This window comes from Chionomys nivalis, chromosome 2 (assembly GCF_950005125.1).
Source record: "Chionomys nivalis chromosome 2, mChiNiv1.1, whole genome shotgun sequence".
Classification (NCBI taxonomy): Eukaryota; Metazoa; Chordata; class Mammalia; order Rodentia; family Cricetidae; genus Chionomys; species Chionomys nivalis.
In genome coordinates this window covers 131,254,216-131,276,538 of record NC_080087.1, presented here as the reverse complement: position 1 = coordinate 131,276,538, position 22,323 = coordinate 131,254,216, and the positions used below count along the sequence as shown (strand labels likewise).

Genomic DNA, 22,323 nt, shown 5'->3' with positions numbered 1-22,323 from the left:
TAATGTTTTCCAATTAATATATTACAGTCGCCTCTAAAATAGTCTTCCTCCCTCAAGTGTCTGCGATCTTACCCTCCACCACGAATTCTTTACGAGTGCTATTTTAAGATTGATAATATGATCGTGCCTCCTCCTTCTTAGCAGTCTTCACTGTCTCCCTATGAACTTACACGGCAATGCCTACATTCTTCAGTCTATGCAGTGTCTGCTCTGACAATTTGTTAATAGTTCCTTAAGTCAGTCCTTTCTTTACATGTAGATTCCCCTCATTGTCTGTTGATTACAAACTTACACACTTTCCCCCACAGTAAACTACTTAAGAGAAAAAACATATTTTCAAATTCAGTTCTTATGGCTAGGATATAACCTAGTATTTGTGATGGTTAGTGTGACTTTTGGACAGGACAGAGCCTAGAACCACTTGGGATACGGCCTCTGGGCATGCAGGGAAGGGATTATCTTGATTTCTGTTATGCCTCTTCCTGGGCAGGGAGTCCTGGAGGACATAAAACTCAGGAAGCAGGCTAAGCACTAGCAGGCATTCCCTACTCTGCCTTGGGACTATGGACCCATGATCAGCTGCTTCAAGCTCCTGTTCTCTTATCTTCCCTGCCACCATGGGACTGTACCTTACACTGTGGGGCAAAACTCACCCATTCTCCTCTAAGTGGCTTTTATCAAGGTATTTCACTACAGCAATAGGAAAAGAAACGAAGGAGGCTCTAACCACACACAATAAACACTCAGAAGAGTCATTAGCACATAATTTTAATTAAAATGAACAGTTTGGAAGGACTGAACTGGAATAGTGTTTAGTATCCACTTCTGAAAAATCACATTTATATAAAAGAGATGAAAGAGGCCAGCAGAAATCCAAAAAGGTGCAGCTTTCATGATTGCACACGGGTGAAATGTGCTATTTGGGGTGGGATAATACTTAGGGTAGGCCATGGGGGGGGGGGATCAAAGAGGGAAAACCTCCAGTCTGCACTTATCCTTGAGCTGGAATTCTCCAGTGGCCTTAAAATATACTTAGTATATTGGACACACAGATGCTCCTTACAAACATGGCTGCCATACATTCTAGCTACATACATCTATCCATTCCATCCTGTGTAGGCTCACTGTGCAGCTCTCCCACCCGCAGGATAGCTTTGCACACAAAGCCCCAGGGCTCACACTCACGGGCACAGGGAAGCGAGTGGCCTTCTTTGTCACCAAACCGCACCTCTTGCCCAACATCTGGAGCACTTCTGATTTTGGTCATGTGTATTAGAGCAAGAGAAAAGGTGACAGTTAACGCAAATGGGCACTAACATAATACCTAAACTGCTACTACACAATAAAATACAATTAAAAAAAGTCCCCACCATGTTCATTAGGGTGGCAATAACCGTATGAAAAAGAAAAAGCCTGCAGACACATAGAAAAGCTCAACTTTGTACTCTAAACAAATTACAAAATGATTTTTGTTTCTATCTTTGAGTGTTATCTTTTTTTTTTTTTTTAAAAAAATGTAAACCTGTGGACTTAGTTACCACAGACACTTGTCCTGCTAAGTCCAGGTTTGACCTTAAAGTTTAGCCTGAGCTAATTTAGCCTTCAAGTTTTCTCCAAGTTTGTCCATGAACTCAAATGTATTCAAGTAGTCAGAACGTTGGACACTGGTGAGAGAAAAAAAAGAAAGAAATTTAGGTTTTTCTCTGGTATACTAGGAGGTAATTAAAAACAATTCCTAGCCATCCTACTCACGTTTCTAGAAGAAAAGTAGCTAAATGTTTATAAGCTACGAACCCATGCGAGGACTGAGGTTCTAGGGCTGACTGTGTTCAGGGCAGTCTACAGTGGAGTCACAGGTGCACACACCCACAGGGCAGCAGAGCCACAGGTGCCACACCCACAGGGCAGCCACAGGTGCACACACCCACAGGGCAGCCACAGGTGCACACACCCACAGGGCAGCAGAGCCACAGGTGCACACACCCACAGGGCAGCCTGCAGCAGAGTCACAGGTGCACACACCCACAGGGCAGCCTGCAGCGGAGCCACAGGTGCACACATGCACACGGCAGCCTGCAGCAGAGTCACAGGTGCAGACATGCACAGGGCAGCCTGCAGCGGAGCCACAGGTGCACACACCCACAGGGCAGCCACAGGTGCACACACCCACAGGGCAACCTGCAGTGGAGTCAAAGGTGCACACACCCATAGGGCAGCCTGCAGCGGAGCCACAGGTGCACACATCACAGGGCAGCCACAGGTGCACACACCCACAGGGCAGCCACAGGTGCACACACCCACAGGGCAACCTGCAGTGGAGTCAAAGGTGCACACACCCATAGGGCAGCCTGCAGCGGAGCCACAGGTGCACACACCCACAGGGTAGCCTGCAGCGGGGCCACAGCTGCACACACCCACAGGGCAGCCTGCAGCGGGGCCACAGTTGCACAGATGCACAGGGCAGCCTGCAGCAGAGTCACAGGAGCACACATGCACAGAAGGCTATCTACTGTGTAGCTTTGAACTAAGAGGAGCTTCAGTTCAGTTCATGCCAATGTGACTAAACCATACCACTTCTTATTTTTATCTTAGAAATAACAAAGCCCATCCAGGGTAGAGCATGTGTCTACCTACATTTCTCTACACTGTTTCGTATTCTTAAAAAAGGTTTTAATGCTCTTATTTTCATTTGTCTTAATAAAAACAAAAGGCAACGAATTATCTGGGAGAAAATTGCTAATGACTGCCTAAAGAATAAGTTACAAAACCTCTACACTGGTAAGAATGTTCCAAATGTATCTTAGATTTAAGTGAAGAAATGCGTAGTGAATGAGTCTGCCCCTTTCCTGGCCTACACTGACTATGACAGATCTCTGAGGCTATACTGGTAGGAAAGTGGTATTAGTTTATATTTTAGTAGAATTTCCTTTTTGTTTAAAATTTTATTTTTGTACATTTTTAGTTGAAATACAATTGTATCAAATTCCTCCTTCCCTTTTCTCCCTTCAGCCACTCCCACGTTCCCTTACTCCAGCTCCTTCCATGCCCCTCCACTCTCTGGTTAATAGGCTCTTCTTCCATAATTATTATTGTTACATATGTATGCATAAATATATAAACATAGCATTTTTTGTTGCTTGTGTGTATATGGCTCCAGGGCTGACCTGAGGATTTCTTGAGATGAGATGTAGTAACCAGCTCTGACTTTGAGAGAAGATTCTGAAAAACAGCTGATTTAGCTAGGACGTTGGCTTCCAGGTCCTCAGGAAAACCCTGGCACTGCAGGGACACTGGACGATACTTCAGGAAGGGACTGTGTCATCAAGATTGCTTATACTGCAGGGACACTGGACAATACTTCAGGAAGGGACCATGCTATCCAGATTGCTTATACTGATGCTGTTTACTTTACTCATTGGTAGTTAAAAGAAACAAAAGGGTAGGATAACCTAGTCTCCAAGTTCTCTTCACTGTCTATGCTCTTCCTAAAGATTTATTTTTTTTATTTTAAGTGTGTGTGTGTGCGTGTCTGCATGTCAGTGTAGGTGCCTATGTTGGAACCCCTAGAGCTTTGAGCCACCAAACCTGGGTGCTGGGAACCCAACTCGTGTTCTCTGTGAGAGCAGCAGGTGTTCTTAAGCATCGAGTCAGCTTTCCAGCCTCGGGAGTTTGACTGGCAGGCCACTGTACCCGTGCACTTCTGTGTGATCTACGACCACTTTCCTGCTGCGGTGACAAAGGTGAGTGGCTGCAGTAGGTTCCTACCTGCTACCCCACATACAACACACAGGTATTGTGCTGACGCCAGAAAAAACACACAACTCACATAAATCCAAAGAGGGGTGATTGGACCACAGGGCGCAGGGCATCTCACACTTACTTGGGTAAGCCTTTAATGCAAGCAGCCAAGTCCTTAGTCATAAAGCCGGCCTCGATGGTCTCAATGCAGACTTCTTCCAGAGCCTTCGCAAAGAAGCTCAGCTCGGTATTGTTGTCCAGCCTTGCTCTGTGGGCTAACCCTCGGGACCAGGCAAAAATGGAAGCTGTGGAAAGAAAACGAGCAGTCTGCATTTCTATCACTCCGGTTATGGGGATTCCATGTGTTCCACTCTTTCCAGAGATGGGGCAGGTTTTTGTTTAGGTGAGGGGCATCAACAGATGCTATGAACTAGAGACGAGTTTTAGGACAGCTGGAAATACTTTATCTGAAGCCCCATTACCCCTATGGCCTTAAGTAACAGTTCACTGTTTCAGGGGCGAAGGAAAATGCTTTGGAAAACACTCCTATCTGTAATCTCCACTCTCCAACAAATAGAAGATCGACTTTATGCATTTTAAAGGAAATTAAAATAGCTCCTAGTAGCTGGACATGGTGGCACACACCCATAATCCCAGAGTTTGGGGAGTAGAGGCAGGGGGATTGCTGCAAGTTCAAGGCTAGCCTGGGGTACATAAGTGAGACCTTGTCTCACCACCCACTGTCCAAATGAAACAAACTTAAAACAAACCACAGTTCCTAGAACTAATGAGCCAGCAACTTGGTGATAGTTTTGCACAGGAGACTAAGAGGCAAAGGTACACATTCCAGTTCCTCTGAGATTGCCTTTGAAGATGTCTCTGATTGGAAATCAGCATCTTACCAATGGGGTTGGTGGACGTCTCCTGTCCTTTCTGGTGCATGCGGTAGTGACGTGTGACGGTGCCATGGGCAGCCTCCGCTTCTACCGTCTTACCATCTGGACAAATCAGCACACTGGTCATCATGCCAAGGGAACCGTAACCTGTGAGGGGTAGAGCAAACAGTGTTGGGTCCAACTGCATGAGCAGCACTGATCTGGGGATGAGAATAAGGGACTGGATGCTGACAGACTGTGATAAACTTGGCACATGTACATACAACTGTCGGTAACGCCTCTCTCTGCCCTTCAGAAACCAGGATCCTAGCTTCAAGGCTGAGTCAAACTGGAGAGGCACCTTCATTGTCTTAGGAACATCTGCTCTGTGATAGGGGCCACCTATACTCCATTCCACTTCTGTAGCTGGGGTGGGCAGGAAAAGATTAAAAGCAGGATGACTTGGATGCAGGGACATCCTTTCCCTGTTCAGTACTCCTGACATTTCTGTAGCTCCTACTCAGAGAACCTTACTCCAACTTCTAAGTGCACGCAACTGCCTTTTCTTTTCAGGCATTCTCCACTTGCTTACAGGGCGCCTCCTACTGAAGCTGATGACACGAACGTATAAACAGGTTACAAGCACGCCATTCTTTTCTTTTTGGTCTGACACTGATTTTGGTCATACTTTTTATTATTGGGGGGTGTTGCACATGCACACGTTTAGGTCAGAGGGCACTGTAACACGAACGGGGTCTGCTTGTTGGGGTTTCTGTCTCACCTGGTACCCCACAGCCAGCAAGCCCCAAAGAAAATCACACAGAGATCTCTATAAGTTATAAAGCTGATTGGCTCATTATTTCAGGCTTCTTATTAGTTCTTGTAACTTATATTAACCCATCATTCTTATCTATTTTAGCCACATGGCCCAGTACCTTTTCCAGCGGGGCAGGTCACATCCTGTTTTTTCGGAGTCTGGGCAGGAGTTGGGAGGAATAGGAATCAATTTCCTCTTTCCCAGAATTCTCCTGTTCTCATTGCATCATTTCTACTTCCTGTCTGGTTTTCCCATCTATACTTCCTGCCTAGCCAATCAGCATTTATTTAAAACATGATTGACAGAATACAGATAATTCTCCTGCACCACTTCCCCCTCTTTTTTTTTAAACAACAACAACAAAAAAAAAAAACAAAGGAAAATATCCATAGTCCATTTTTTCGGAATGTGGGCATAGTATTTTAGGCTACTTTTAATTGGTTGGGGGCACTGATAATCTTTTGGGGACCTAAAGAAAATTTAGATTATCAAGTCCTGTGAGTTTTGATCATCTTAGGCAGCAGTCTTGAACCTGTTTTGAATGAAGAACTCAGACATCTGGGCCATCTATTTTCGTTTGAGATTTTTTAGGTGGTCTTTCTTGATCAAAGCTGATTTTTTTTTAACTCTGAATAAATCTAGGGCCTCTCATTTTTTGTGGAAACAAAAACAAAATCTCTTCTCCAAAGTAACATACCTTTTGACTTCAATTCTGAAGTCAAGGTATTTTTTAAATACCTATCTTGGATTAGGTTAGCAGCATTTATAAGTAAATATCTTTTAGCAGCTGTTGCTCCTTTTTCAGCATTTAAACAATTTAAAGAGAGCATAATAGCATACAGTATCATGATTCTTTGTGTATTTTTATCTTTACGTGGCTTTATTTTAACCTCTATTTTTTTTATTTTTACTTTTAACTTTTGGCTTTTTGAAACAGGTTTTTTGTGTATCTTTGTTTTGGAACTCTCTTTGTAAACCAGGCTATCCTTGAATTTACAGTGTCACTTCTCTCCTTCCACCATGTGGACCCTGGGACCTGAACTGCGATCGCCAGGGTTGGTGCTAGATGCCTTTGCCTGCTGAGCCACAGTTAGCAGTCAATGTTGTTTTGGTCTTTGACTTCAGTAAAATTAGTCTTTTCCCTCTGTAACTTGTTATCTCAAGTATATGATGAAAAAAACAAAAACAAAACTCAAACCAAATTTGAGAATCACTCAATTTCCCCATGGCCAAATCCCATGGCGATAATGTAAAAAGAGAACCAAGGACCCAGCAAGGAGTAAAGTGAGGAGCCCCTAACCACCAAAGGACAGCATCCACAAGAGCTTGTTATCCGTCAACAGGTCCTAAGCATGCACCAAAGAAATTGTGATTCCCCCTCCCATCGCCTATCTGTACCAATCTAAATCTACACACAGTGATCTGAGAGCAGAAGAGCAACTGCGTATTTCGAAATTGGGAATCAAAGGTGAAGTGTTTAGAAAGGAAAGAAAGCGGCCTCTGTGTGGGCGCAGTAGCTCAGTCACTGTGCCGCCTGAGGCTTCAGATGCACAGGACTGGAGAGGAACTCAGCATCTCAATGACCTGCACGCCACCCAACTGTGGCTTCCTGGCTCCCATCCCGTGTGTCTACTCAGACACTGGCTGGTGCCACTGTCAAGCTGAGGACATGGATGAAGGGCTGTGAGTACCCAGCAGCTGTACCTCTCAGGAACCAAAGGGAAGCTGGATCCGTTGCCTTGTAATCTGACTGGTTCTCTGAGGTAACTTGACTTATAGGCTCTAGAGCAGTGGTTCTCAACCTTCCTGATTCAACCCTTGAATACAGTTCCTCATGTTGTGCTCATCCCCAATCAAACCAATGTTTTTGCTACTTCATATCTGTAATTTTGCTAGTTATAAATTGTATTGTAAACATCTAATGTGTGACCCCAAAGGGGTTGAGACCCACATGCTGAGGGTCTCTGCTCCAGGCAAACACTGGGTCTTGCCTGGGTCTTTGCTTAGGACTTATCACACTTTAGAAATAGAAATATTTCTCCAGATGCTTCTTCCTATGATGACAGGACATTTAAAAACAACGGATGTGGGGATTTAGCTCACAGTACAGCACCTGTCTAGCACACACAAGTTCTTAGGGTGACCGCACACCTTTCCCAGAACTTGGATGACAAGGAATGGTTTTTCTTATCTACCACGGAGACCTGGCAAGAGGACTGTCCCTTCCTCTGTCCACTCAGCATAAATGTTTGAGATTTTAGAGAACTAGGAGGGTACATGGAACCCACATGTTATCTTCAGTCAGGCTGGCCTACTGGTTTTCAAATCGAATAGAGACACTCAGCTCTCACAAGAGCGCGAGCAGTGCCTTCTGGGAAAGCAAACACAATTGGGCTAAGCAAACATTCATCAGGGGAGATTCAGGTTCATGGAGTTCTCTTGTGCAAACCTCAACCGAGGAACAATTTGGTCGTGAGGAAGTCAGGGGATCTGTGTGGAATTATTTGGCCCTAACACCTGGCACAGACACCCCGATTCCTGGAATGTTTGTGAACCACGCTGGGCTTTGGTCACTCCCCATGTTAGAAGCCGAACACCAAACAATCGCTTTACATAGCGTCAGAACAGCCTTCAAGGCCGGCAGAAGCATACTTAGGATCCATTGCCAGACGAATGCTCTTGGAGACCCCATCCTTGGGGGAATCCCTCACTTCACTCCTTCTTCTTGGTTTTCTTTCTACATTCTTCTGTTTCTCTGAGACAGAGCTTCTCTCTGGATTCCTGGCTGTTCTTGAACTCACCATGTAGACCATTCTGCTTTGGAACTCAAAGAAATCCACTTGCTTCTATCTCTGAGATTAAGGATGTGCACCACCACGCCTGGCCTCTTTTCCCATTCTCGCTAGGAGATGGTGGGGAAACTGAGGCCGACTAGAGGCTTGGACACATCAAGTGCGGTAAAAGGCTGAGGTGTGTCGCCATTGTGAGACCGGAGCCAGGAAGGTCAAAGCACCTTAGAACTTCCTGTGTGACTTGAACAAAGCCACTTTCCCAGGGGGAGCTTGCTTCCCTTACCTAAAGAGTGCCTCCAGACACCCCAAAGTGCCGACTTTCATCACGTGACAATGAAGGACTAAGAAATTCCCTTATCACACCTGAGAACTCTGTGGAATGGGCCTCACTGCCGCAGACACTCCCCAGTTCTCTGGCTGTTTACCTTGGGCCACAGAGTCCGACTGCACATCGCCGTCATAGTTCTTACAGGCCCAGATGAAGCCTCCCTCTGATTTCATGGCTTGGGCCACCATGTCATCGATGAGCCTGTGCTCATACCAGATGTTCTGAGCTTCAAACTGGGATTTGTATTGCCTAAGACAAACAAACAGCAGAAAACATTATTCTGAGTAGATACAGCACAAACATGGGACTTACAGACATGTGCTTAGATTCCTATCTAATCATAGTCTCATGGCGACCCCTCAAACTGGTCATCTCTGAGAACAATAATCTGTCTTAGGAACGAAGGTCTAAGAATTAGTTGAGGAAAAAGGTTCTCCCGAGTATGTCTTTAAGTTCTATTATTTTAAATATAATGATCAGATTCTGAGATTTAACTTATTTTCAAAATGTAATAAAGGGAAAAAGACTACTGCACTGTTTGATACCCTTCAGGAATCGGACACACTGTGGACAGTGCCCAGGCTGAAACAGTCGACAGTAGGAAGAAGCATAATCTCAATGCTCCAGTAAAGGCCTCTCATCTCATCTCTAAGCCCCTGCCTGAACACTTGCTCTAACAGGGAGTTATGACTTGTGTTGAGTTGACACCAGCATGCCTTATGTGTGACTGAAACGAAAACTGTTACATACTAAGACAAATGACAGCTTAAAGCAGACCCTTCCATTGCAGCGAGGCTCTTAGAAAAGAAACAAACCGGGTCTGCCTCAGAAACTCACTCTTGAACCATCAGTACTTTCTAATATAAATGGGTTATTTTATTCAAACATAGAACAATCCTTCCCCCAACAAGAAATAAATGTGTGGCCCTAATTAAGAGTACATTTACCCTCTAGGGGCACTGAGAGGGATTTCCTTCCAGTTCTGCTAAACTCAGACTTGACATTACCCAACGGAAGGATTAGTGATAATGCTCTTTCTGTTTGTCCCAGGAGCTACACCCTAGATGCCAGCTTACTTGAAAACAGGAGAAGGAAGAGAAGAGCTGTACTTACTTGTCATAGATCTCCTGAAAGATGTCTTTGAAACGTCCATCATACTTCTTCAGGATAGTGTTTTTGGTGCTTAGATACAAAGGCCAGCCCTTGGACAGAGCCATCTGGAAGGAACTGTGTGCAAAATCTTCGATTGACTTATCCTGGTTGTACATGCCCATGGCAACACCACCACCGTCTGTGAAGGAGAAACCACCAAGAACAGAGAGAAGGGTAAGGGTGGTGGGATTTGTGGCAGAGCTAAAGCCATGCATAACCACCAAAGACCAATTTCTCAGCCCAGGACTAGGCCAGGACTGTGGAATTCCAGGTGACTGTCCAATTTGAACAGTCTACGACACAGGCACCAAGGAGAAGCACTTGTGCTAGGTAAGGATGTTAGAATGTGTGTTTGCAAGGGCACCAGCAGTAAGAAATCATATGGTCTTTAAGGCCCTGAAGACTGCAGGCGCAGAGGCACACATCGTTAAACCCAGCACTCGGCAGTCAGAGACAGGCAGATCTCGGTCAACTTGAGGCCAGCCTGGTCTACATAGTAAATACCAGGATAGCCAGGGCTATACAGTGAAACCCTTCTCAATAAAAGAAGGGCAGGGGGTGGGAGAAGTAGGCAAGTAAATTGGAACTCTTTACACATTTTAACGATTTCCAACATGTATTTTATTTTTTAACGGTGTGCATGTATGAGGTATGTGTCTGTGAATGTGTGGATGTGCTGCCTGGCTGCCATGGCGCTCATGTAAGCCAAGAGCCAAATTTTGACGTGCGTCTTCGTCTTCTGTTGCTGTAGGCTGGATCTCCTCTGCTGCTCACTGCTGTGTCTGTCAGGTCAGCTAGCTTCTATAGAGTCCCTTGCCTCTGCTTCCTGTCTCCCTGGAGGGCACATCTGCCTCTGTGCCTGGCTTTTCATGTGCATTCTGAGGATTTGAACTCATGCTTGCACGGCAAGTACTTTATCCAGTGAGGCGCCTCCCCAGTTCCCAACGCACATTTTAAACTTAGGTATGCTCAATCCTCAGTCATGGAGAAAGATTTGCATTTTAACTACTGGGTGAAAATCTTCTCATTTCCTGGGGGATACTGAGCACACCTACAGTAATTGGTGGAAATAATTATGTTTCCGTGTAATCACCGGTGTTTCACAACTCCTTTTAACTGACCTCTGTTATTACTGAAAGTCAGAACCTGAATCCATGCCAAGGCCCCAGGCTAACTGGTGGAGAACGTGAGAAACACTAAAACCCGCAGAACTAGATCCTACTAAAACAATATTGCTTAGAGGAGGTAAGGGCAACAAATGCTTTCATTTCTGGACTGTTTTCTTCTGTGTATGTGTGCAGTGTGTGTGTGTGTGTGTGTGTGTGTGTGTGTGTGTGTGTGCATTCATGTCTGTGCATACCACACCACTGTGTATGGAGACCAACTCAGGTGTTGGTCCCCCACCTTGTTTAAGGTGGGGTCTCTTGCTACTAACTGCTGCAGAGGCTAGGGTGGGTAGTCTGTGAACTTCCAGGGGTTCTCCTGTCCCTGTCTCACCTCTTGTCTTAGAGCGCTGGGGTTACAGACATACAACTGTCCTTAGCTTAGTGGGTTCTGGGGCTTCAAACTCAGGTCCTAAAATTTGTGCAGTGAGTGCTTTACCCACAAAACCACCCTCCCATCCCTTAATGTACTTTTTTTTTCTTGGCTTTACTTTTCAGTTCTTAATTTTAAAAGAGACTTGAAGTGTTTAGAAATCTCTTTTTGTTGTTACTATACATTTTCAAAAAGGTAAAAAGAAAATAATTTAGCAAATAATAAAATCAATTCTAAGTAGAAAGCCCAACAGAGCAAGAAGAAGGATACAGGGCAGGAGACCGGAACACCTAGCTTGTACACTCCACAAACAACAGATGCTGACACTTTCCACTCTACGACAATGCACGCTTACACCCTTCTCTTTGTCTCTCTGAATTTCCACCTAGGCCGTTAGGTTCGCCCCTTGTGCCTATCTGTGCCATGGGAAACCATCACTTTTTTATTTTAGCCTTTGATGTTCCTCAGAACTGTTGCATAGTCAGCTTGTCTTTTAAGGCAGTTGCATAGGGAGGTTTTTACAAAACAGCAACAAGGTTGCTAAGGCCCCTGTTCAAATGAAATGCAGCTTGCAGGGACTGCACCTACCTTCAAAGCTATGCACCAAGTACGTCACCTTTTGACTTCCATCTTTTGGCGTGTAGGTTATCTCTACTTTTCCAGGACCAGGAACAACAAAATCAGTTGCTCTGTACTGTGAAGAGGGAACACATTTTAGGAAGAATAGTGTCCCATCAGGAAGTGCATGGGGGAAAAACAGATTACATAGCCAAACACGGCCGCGCAATTTGACGCTCTTTGGTTCCAAGAGATAGGGTTAGGAGGGATCCAGGGAGTCCTGTTAGTAACAGTGCACGTTAGAGATCAGTAAGTCTTGACCAGGAGCCCACCACGTGTACAGTAATTACGATTCAGAGAGGGCAGAGAATAACACTAAGTTCTGTCTTAACCTTGTTTCCATCGCTGCTATCAAATACCCTGCTAAAACCAATTAGAGTATAAAGGGTTTATTTCAGCACAGTTCCAGGTTACAGTCCACCAGAATGGGCAGTCACAGCAGCACATGCTGGGGAAGCTGGTCCTAGCACACCCATGATCAGGAAGGGAGAGCAATGAGTGCACACGCCTATGTTCAGCTTGCTCTCATTCAGCCTAAGGCCCAGTGTGGGATACGGTGCCACTCACAGTCAGGAAGGATCTTCCCACTTAAACTAACTGGATTTAAACAAAAACAAAAAACAATCCCTCACAGATGAGCTCACAGGCCAACCTACTCTAGACCATTCCTTCGTGAACCTCCCTTCCCAGGTGACTCTATACTGGGGTAACAGATGATCAAAATTGTCCGTCACGGACGTTTTCAACTAGGAAGCTCAGAACCGCATAAAGACAAGCATAGGTGAGGGCCACTGCAGAAGTTTCAAATGTCACAAGTGAGACTTGAGACAATGAAGGAAGATGACCTTGGCCATCGTCAGGCTGGAGGGGTGCCAACTCCAGCTCTGGTGTTGATGACGACAGCAGAGCCTGAACTCTGTCCTGACTCTAAGCTAGAAATCAAGTGCTGAGCAAAGCTGATTCCAGCAAGTTTTTCAAGAAGGAACCGGGGAAAGAATGGACCAGGTCAAGTGGCCTGGGAGGTGTCCTGCTGTGGGATTTTCAGGGCTGAGTCATTCTCTGTGGTGATCGTTCTTTCCAGCACCAGACCTATATCCACAAGAGGAGTCCCTCTGAAAGCAGCAGGGACAGCCTGCTGGCCCTTTCGAAGGCAGGTACTTTCCAGTTGAGCCTGAGCCGCTCTAGTAGAGACATGCATCCAGCACACACCAGGCACCCACAAGTCACTGCCCAATGGGATCATTTCCAGTGATCTGTTTTATCCAGTAACTAGAGTCAGGCACCAGTGGGAGGCAGCCACACCTGCTGCTTTACAGTAATCCTAGCCACAGTGTGTAAGAAACAGTCAGCTAACAGAAAAGATTAAACACTTCTATCATAGGAAGTCCGTTAGTATAGTAATTCAGACACTGAGGTGCCCTAAAATAGTAAAGATCTATAAACATTTAACAGAGTCAACACGCTGTTTAAAAAAACAAACAACAACAACAAAAAAAAAAACCAAAAAAAACCTATTCTTCCAAATGACAGAAACCACAAAAAATTAAGTAACAAAAGAACAAACAAAACAAAAACATTAACTAGGCAGTAAGTTGTCAGGTCAAAGACAGGGAATTGGCACTTCTGCCATTTAGACTCTCTTGCTCAGGCCTTTTGGGACAGCTGTGAAGGGCTGGCCAGGATGAAGCAATATCATGAGCCACAATGTAAAACAAAAGCCACAGGACCTGTCCAGGACTGAGCTGGTGGCCTTCTTCCAGGAACACAGGCACATCTGCTGTGGCCACACTGCCTTTGGGGTGACCCCGAGGACACCTCTAGAGGTCAGTGTTACACATTTCCGTTTTAAGGTTCATTTATAAACTACTCTCTATTAAAACCTAAAAAACAGTTTCAACAGACTTTGGAATCTGTGTCATTGCAACCTTTCTGCTCAGTTCACCAATGACACTATTATACAAGAACAGAAATGGCACTTGTTTTCCAAGCAGTACAGAATGCTTTACCAAGACTGATTTCAACTCTTGGGTGACTCAAGTATGGTAGGTTTTTTTTCCCCTTGATTTTCTGGGATAGGGTTTCTCTGTGTAGCCCTGGCTGTCCTGGAACTCACTCTATAGACCAGGCTGGCCTCAAACATGGAGATCTGTCTGCCTCTGTCTCCCGAGTGCTAGGATTAAAGGTGTGCGCCACTACTACCCAGCACTGTTTGGTAGTTCTTAAGGTGACTGCCTATTAGAATCAGCTGGGTTTTAAAACAAAATAAAACAACCCCCCCTGATCCTTACAAAATTCAGACTTCAGCTGCTCTAGGATGAGAGTCAGATACTGGAAGTTAAACAAACAAGACAACAGAGCAGCAATGAAATACAGGTATCAGCACTCCCATTGACAGTGAAATCTCAGGAAAGGATTGCTCTGTGCAGCCAACACTGAAAACCGCCCATCTGAGGCTATGGTATCACCAAGGCAAAAATGATAGTATCATGTGAATAACTTAACAAAAGGATAAAGCTATGTTTGGGGGGAAAAGATGGGTGCTTATTTGAAGGTTTATCTGTAGTTTCATCCTTTCCTAAACATATATAAATACACAGTTTACACATAACATATGTTGGACTTCTCTAAAGGGCAGAGAAACCCAAAGAACGAAACACAGAAATAAGAGCTATAGATTCACAAAAAAATAAACATGAAAAATCAAATTATGTTCAAACTACTCACTTGGTCTCCGTAGGCATGACGACCAATGATGATGGGCTTTACCCAGCCTGTCACCAGTCGGGGGATGTTTTTGCAGATAATAGCTTCCCTGAAGACAGTGCCACCAAGAATGTTCCGGATGGTGCCATTTGGTGATTTCCACATTTGTTTCAACTTGAACTCCTCAACCCTCTTCTCATCGGGGGTGATGGTAGCACACTTGACGCCAACGTTGTACTTCTTTATGGCTTCTGCAGCATCCTTGGTGACCTGGTCATTGGTGGCATCACGATTCTCTATGCCTAAGTCATAGCTTGGAGAGGGAGAGATGTCAGTGTGACTCTGTGGACAAACTGAACTGACAGGCTGTCACCTGCCTGCAGAGCTGGCCGGGCCAAAGCGAAGACCCAAACACATCTAAATATGCTTGTTTTAGCATCAACACATTCTAAACAAAAAAAAAAAGAAGAAGAAGCAGAAGAAGAAGGAGGAGAAGAAGAAGAAGAAGAAGAAGAAGAAGAAGAAGAAGAAGAAGAAGAAGAAGAAGAAGAAGAAGAAGGGAAAGAAAAAAAAAGAAAAGAAAACCACTAGGAGTCTGGGCCCTGCCTCCCTGAACTGCAGTCAGTGGGAAGCTGTCTTTCAGGAAACCAACGAACTCAGCTAAACTACCTCCGGCTTTTCACCATATAAAGGCAATGGCAGCACATGGGAAACCCTTGGCCTGGTTTCTATCTACATAATTAGCATATGAATTAAGTCCAAGTACAACTTTATTTTCCCATAGTAAGTTTTATACCTTACCGATAAAGAGGTAGAGCGGTAAAAAGTTTTTTTTGTTTTTTTTTTTTTTTTTTTATTTCTGGCACTGAAGTGGTGGGACGCTTAGGTCTGTTGACCAGTGCCAAAAGAGTTAAGGACTCTTTTGCTGAAGCCAGTAGTCATAAGTCATAAGGTGAACCTTCCCCTACTTCTTGGGTAGGTCTCTTTGTTCTGAAAACAAGCCTGCGGTTTATTGGGTAAGCAAAGGAATCCACCAACCATCTTGTACACACCGCTTTTTAGCTCCAGCTCTCACAGTGCAGACCATTCATAGAGGAGTGAACGCTGGCTGTCCAAAGAGCACAGAGAATAACCATAAAGCTTAAGTATGTAATGGTTTACTGAAGGCAGTACAAGCTGGGCAGTAGTGGCACACGCCTTTAGTCTCAGCATTGAGGAAGTGGAAGCAGGGGGACCTCTGGGTTCGAGGCCAGCCTAGTCTGCAAAATGAGTTTCAGGACAGCCAGGGCTGTTACACAGAGAATTCCTGTCTTGAAAAAGTGAAAAAGCAAAACCAAAACAAACCAAAACAAAAAACCCAAAACCAGAAGAAACAAACAAACAAAAACAAAACAAAAATCATTAAGTGATTTATTTTGTTTTCTATGGCTTTACAGAAAGTTTTATTTCTCAAAAGCAGCTAAGAATTAAGCTGTCTTTCTCTTTTAGCGTTTGTATCTTCCTTTCTCAAATGCTGGTGCAGACAGAGAGACAGTCACTTTGATGTGTTCCCAAACAAGAATGTTTTCTGTTTCAGCTTTAGACAGTTCATATACACATGTACCACAGTCACACACATTCACATCAGAATGTGCCTAGGACATTCCGGCTATCCAGATATCCCAGCCCACCTCACAGGATTGTGGATAATGTTTTTCCTGTTATCAAAGTCATTTCTCAGGAGAATCTGTCCACAGATGGGTAGATTTTTCCTTTGTCTGCCTTGTTTTAGTATTTCTGGGAGAAAGGAAAGAATAAAAGGCCTGGACCACTCTGTTGTCTCTATTGAAAAATGAAACAACAAAATCCTAACTACCCTACATTCCTTCCCTACCATAATAACCAGTATCATAATAACTGGGGAACTATTGAAATCTGTTTGAGTCTTCAACAGCCTGCAGTCATATAGGTCTTTCTTTCTGGGCACAAGCGCCCCCTCCCACTTCTGTTTAGACAATGTCTGACACTGTAGACTAGGCTAGCATGGAACTCACAGCAACCCTACGGCTTCTGCGTTCCAGGAACTGGGATTACAGGCATGGGCCACAAGGACTCTTCTTTAACATGCCGTATGCAGGCTGGGGGAGAGAGTTCAGTCACTTAAGTGCCTGTCTTACAAGCATGAGGACCTGAGTTCAATACCTGGAACTTACCTTCAAAGACAATAAAGGGCTAGGCATGAAAAAAAGTCAGGACATGATTATGCATTTGTAATTTCAGAGCAAGGAGGATTCCTGAGGCTTGCTGGCTGGTCAGGCCAGTTTACTTGGTGGATTCCAAGTCAGTGAAAGGACTGCCTCAAAAAAAAAAAAAAAATACTCAAGGTTGTCCTCTGACCTATATGTTATATGCACAACTGTGTGCATAATGTTCATGAATGTACATACACACACAGAAAGAAAGAGAAAGATAGGAGAGATGCTAAGTAAATAGGAACTCTTGCCCATAGACTAAGAACCTCTAAACATTTAGCTAGGTGTATTGGTTCATGGGCTTCAGGTCAGCTTGGCCTACATAGTAATTTCTAGGTTAACCAGGGCTACACAGTGAGACTTTATCTCAAAACAACAAAACAAAACAACAGTAAGCAACAAAACCAAAAGAAGTTCTAGGGAGATGGCTGAACGGTTAAGACCACTTGCTGCTCTTGCAGAGGACCTGGGTATCTTTGATGTCAGAACCCACATGCTGGCTCACACCCAGTTCAGGCGAACTGATGCCCTCTTCTGGCCTTTGCAGGCACCAGACATGCAGAGGGAATATATATACACATTCAGGCCAAAGAGTTATATACCTAAAATAAAGAAAAAATGAGAACAACACCTCCCCCCCCCAAACACACAAAAGCCCTTTGGCTCACTTATTGTGATGCAAAATTCTGAATGGGAAAAGTTCTAAAAATGTTTCTTTAACTCACTTGGAAACTCTTGTGTGTGTGTGTGTGTGTGTGTGTGTGTCCATCTCAATATGTTTGGGGTCTTCAGCAACTACAATACTGACTTTATTTTAGTTGCAATACAGACAGTACACCAGCTTAGGTTACCCAATCAAAAGGTGGCTAAAGACATCATGTGAACTAAATATCTAGACCCCAACTAACAACAGGACATAGACAATGAGTACTTCTGGGTCAAGGCAAAGACAGACACCAATGGTTTGCTTTAAACGTATTGCTCACCACTATACCATGCCAGTCTCTGACCACTTCATCCTTGTAAAAAATCGTCTCTGTGTGGTTCAAATGCACAAAATAAATGGGCAAAGAGGAGGCGGGGCAGATAGCAGGAGGTGGTGGCACATGCCTTTAAGAGGCAGGTGGACCTCTGAGTTTGAGGCCAACCTGGACTATAGAGCAAGTTCCAGGACAGCTGGGGAGGCAGGGAGAAACCCTGTCTCAAAAAAAAAAAAAGCAAACATACAAATCAAAGTGGGGCCAGGGGAGAAAAAAAATCAGGAAAATAAGAAGAGAATAAATAACATACTTCTTAATTTCCTAATCTATCTCTCAACACAACAAACCCAGGGCAGAGGGACACAGAGGCTTAGGGAACTGCTCTGGAAGGGGAGGCGGCATTCTGCTGAAGGACAGAAGAGGAGTGGTGAGGAGGAAACTCCAGCCACTGACTCAGCAGATGGACGGAGGATCCGCTGGAAAGGACACACTGAGATCTTCACAGTTAGTTCACTGGTTCTTACTGTCTGCTACTTTTTTCCTTTCCATGAATACATTGTGCTTCTAGAGACTGCTGATTTAATAAAACCTTCAACAGGGAAAACGGAGTTAGAAATGCCTCAAAAATCACCACTTTTCCTTTATAATTCTTAACTGTGAACTAATGGCAATCTCACTTTTTCTAACAGTGTTGAAACAGAAGATTCCCTGAGGGCTGGTAAGAGATGGCTCATTGGAGCTTGATACTTGGAGCCCATATGGTAAGAGAGAATCCACCTTGTCCTGACTTCTACATGCATGTTGTGGCATGTACACATGTACACACACACACACACACAAAACTGTAAATAAAAATTTCAAAAAATAAGATTCACGTGTATATATTTAAGCTAAAACATAAGCTTGGGCTAGGTATTGTGGTATACGAGTTCTTTTCCCCTGAATTTGGGAAACTGAGGCAGGAGGACTGCTGTGAGTTCAAGGCCCATCTGGGCTATCTAGCAAGCCTTTATAACTTAAAGAAAACAAAACAAAAAAATTCAAACTAACCACCAACAAAAAATCTTAAAAGCTTTATTCACAAAACACAGCTATTATGCACGTAAAAAAAAAAAAAGTCAGGTACATTTTGAAATTACGTTTCTGAGTTTGCTAGCTACACGGAAGAGCAATTCATTTACCTGTGCAGATCCAGTTCCACATAGGGAAGAATGAGTTTTTCTTTAATCAATTCCCAAATGATTCGTGTCATTTCATCTCCTTGCATCTCCACCACAGAACCGCCATGAATTTTTTTGGACATTTTTTACTTCAATAACCCTTAGAAAAAAAGATACACGCCTTGTCATGGTATAAAGTAGAAATGAAGTATCAATGATTTGTTGACTATTATGAAAGAACAGTTATAACGACTACATATAATAACAATTCCCAGTAGAGAACTGAGAAATCTATGTAAGACACCATGCTACAATGCTTATGTGTGGCTTCCACGTCAGCAGTATAAGACAGTATACTGTATACTGTAAGAAATTATTTTCCAGCTTGAGAGAAAAATGTCCTTGCCAAAGCCATCTGGCTAGAGTGTGGGGGGAACCCTATGCTGAAACATGTCATTAATAATGTAATCATTATTCTCAACCATTGGTTGTCTTATAAGAGTGGTTCTGTTATTTGTGAAGGCGATTCAATGGCTCTGAAGACCTGTATTAAGGCGGACTCCAATAGTGGACAATGAAGGATTCTTTGCAGAATTGGGCATTCCTATTGATACTACAGATATTGGTAATGTGGGGCTATATTACAAAAGTGATTTCTCAGCTAGGGAAATCAGAATATGGGAAGGCCCCTGCCTAGCACCCATGCTTATCTAAGTCATGTTCCTTGGTATCTCAAGTCCTGCACTGCTCCTCTGGTTCTTTAGGATGGGCCACCACCTTGTTCTAAAAAGACAGATCACTTCAAAAAGTGTGAACTTATCTGGTTCCAATACAGTGCAAGGTGGACTGCCTCACTGGAGACACTCTAATGGGATCCTCCCGGAAATACAGTTGCGTTATAGCTAAGGACCAGGAAGTCAGCAGACTTTAAAGCAATTACTAGATAACAACCTAAAGCTATCTTGAAAAGTATAGCCAACTACTTGGGCCCTAAGTTAACAAAAAGTAATGAATATTAGATAGTATGTCTCAACTCCTCACAAAGCAGAACTACTTCCCCAATTCTCAAGTCCCAATTTTACTTCTTAGATTTGTAACTCTAGAATTCTATTTTTAGTATCAAGATGGTACCCTTAGTCTACTACCAGAGTTTCTGGAAGGCAATTAGAACAAGCAACAGGTATAGGTGGACCAATATTACCTATCAGATACAACTTAAAGATTAACTTACAGTAGGGCATAAAGCCCATAATTAATTCTATCTTCACCATGACTGTGCTTTAAAGTTAAACAAAGTCGAACAAAAAGAGACAGCAAACTTATCTGGGTTTGATACCACATTTTCATGGCCTTGTTCCTGCATGGCATTACATAACAGTTATGACTAGGCGATTTTCCTGGGATGGCAAATACAGCTAATAAAAGATCACAATGCCTGGAATGTCTGCAATTTTTGTTCTGGTTTGTTATTTCCTTCTTGGTGAATATGTACTCTGCCATCATCTCCCTATATCTCAGAATGCACTAATGAGATATGTCAGATTTCCCCCACTTTATCTATTCATTTTTTAGCACATGTTAACTAAAATAGTGAAGCTGTATCGTGACTATTATTGCATGCCTGTGTTTGCTTTCATGGGACATGGGCTTTAGGTATCCCTGGATTCCCTGCATCCTCGGGTCTCACATTTTCTGAATCCACCCAACCTCAACTTTTGAAGGAAAAGTGTGAACCAAGCTCAGGGGCCACCAGCTCATTTACATTATCTGAAGGCTGAATTCCAATGTCTTGACATATCTGTGCAATTCCAGAAAATAAACACAATAATAACAAAAGACTAGTTGAAGCAATAGGAGCCCTTTGCCACACTTAATTTTATTTCCATAAATCTCAAGCTTCTATTTTGAGCCAATTTTTTTTTCAGACGAGTTCAAGTTGCAAAACATACGGGGACACTAAGGAAGCAGTTGCAGTATATTGTTGGAAAATTCCTGCTTCCTTCTTTTGCAGTACTTACACCGGAACGCCCACTTAGCTGTCCAGTATGACCGGCCACATTAAAGAAAACAGGTTGAAAGACTGAATTGCGAATTCTCCTCTTGATGGTGAATGGACTTCCAGATAGAACAAGGTCTCTCAATTTTGCTGTCTCAAACAGCTGCAGTTTCAATTTATCTCGTAAAACAAAGCAAAATCGGGAATAGAAAGTCTTAACATACTAACACCCCTGCCAGGAGGATTTAGTTTCTTTTAATACCAGCCTGACAGCCCAGTTTATCTGGTTTAAAGTACAGTGCTGAGTGTATCTGGAGGGGCAAAGGGCAGCTTATTTGCACAGGAGCTTTCCAAATAAAGGTCAAAAGACCTCAAATACCCTTGCACGCACACGAAGGAGGGTGAGTACCCAGGGTGAGCGCCTTATTCCTGGCCTTTTTGCGGGTCTATGATTTGCTCGACCTCGGTTGACACTGTGAGCCAGCAGATATCCTTATGGGCGTTGTGCAAGAGGTCTAAAACTGTAGTTGACTTGGTTCCTGCTTCCAGATCCCTACGCCTGCCCCGTCTCTCGGCGGTGCCAGGACCTTTAACACCAGGTCCACCCAGCTGGCTGCAGAACCCCTCCTTCAGAACTCTAATCCCAGAGGGCAGGACAGAAGGTGGGAAGGGGCTCTCTCTCAATCCTCAGGGCGCCCCCAAGTGGCTAAGCAAACACTCTAGATTGAAACTGGAGGTCCGCCCACCCTCACCCCCTCCCTCAGGAGCATTGTGACTTGCACTTCTTCCTCAAGGAGGTCCCACCCCTGAAACCTTGACGGAGTGCTCAGCACACGCCTATAGTTCCCGGCTCACGCCCTTTCTACAACTAGTTCCCTGCGGTCACATATTTTCTTCCTCTTACAGCCTAGACTCAGGAGTTCTGTGCGTCCTCTCCCCAGCTAGATTATCTCCCGCGGGTGCAGATCAGTTTTGGCACTTGTCAGTGCATGTAACGTCCCCGCCGCCCGGATCTTATGATCCCACCCTCGGGAGCGCCCTTCTATACCCACTTTCCTTCCCTAAACCCAAACTTTGGGGGTGTCCCGCGGTGCACCAGGGCCTTTCCACTGAGTTCATTCTGCACTTACAAGATCTGAGTTTTCTTCCTTTTCTTTCACTCTAGCCTTCTACGGAATAGCCTAACAGTGAGGGGCGGCGGCTGCCGCTCGTAGCCTGGGGCACTAGCAGAGAGGGGAAGGAGCGCCTGCTTGCATCCCGGGGCGCCCTGGCTACTCACCCGCTCACACCCGTGCACACAGACTGTCTCAACCCAGCCGCTGCTGGCTCAGCATCCGCCACAACCTTCGCACCAAAGACCAGGGGCAGGGTCAAGGCTTTTTAACTCTCCCCGGCTT

General features: G+C 44.3%; 1 protein-coding gene across 2 annotated transcripts; it reads right to left on the bottom strand.

Moving 5' to 3' along the window:
- Window positions 1-752: 752 nt before the first annotated feature.
- Idh1 (isocitrate dehydrogenase (NADP(+)) 1) lies at window positions 753-22,323 on the bottom strand. Of its 2 annotated transcripts, none has more exons than XM_057762650.1 (9): window positions 22,206-22,323; window positions 18,952-19,090; window positions 14,581-14,872; window positions 11,827-11,932; window positions 9,664-9,841; window positions 8,648-8,799; window positions 4,641-4,781; window positions 3,881-4,043; window positions 753-1,664 (listed from the first exon to the last, which is right to left on the bottom strand). In XM_057762650.1, the coding sequence occupies exons 2-9, from the start codon at window positions 19,071-19,073 to the stop codon at window positions 1,574-1,576; spliced, it is 1,245 nt and encodes a 414-aa protein (XP_057618633.1). In that variant the 5' UTR covers window positions 19,074-19,090; window positions 22,206-22,323; the 3' UTR covers window positions 753-1,573. The 2 variants fall into 2 exon arrangements, with proteins under 2 accessions (XP_057618633.1, XP_057618632.1); XM_057762649.1 differs by lacking the exon at window positions 22,206-22,323 and adding an exon at window positions 20,949-21,083.

Excerpts from the sequence above, each read along its gene's own strand:
- Idh1 (XM_057762650.1), bottom strand. The coding sequence starts at position 19,073 with ATGTCCAAAAAAATTCATGGCGGTTCTGTGGTGGAGATGCAAGGAGAT. Across the intron at positions 14,873-18,951 it reads GTGGAACTGGATCTGCACAG|CTATGACTTAGGCATAGAGA; the intron begins GTAAATGAATTG and ends TCCCTCTCCAAG. Across the intron at positions 8,800-9,663 it reads TTTCAGGAGATCTATGACAA|GCAATACAAATCCCAGTTTG; the intron begins GTAAGTACAGCT and ends TGTTTGTCTTAG.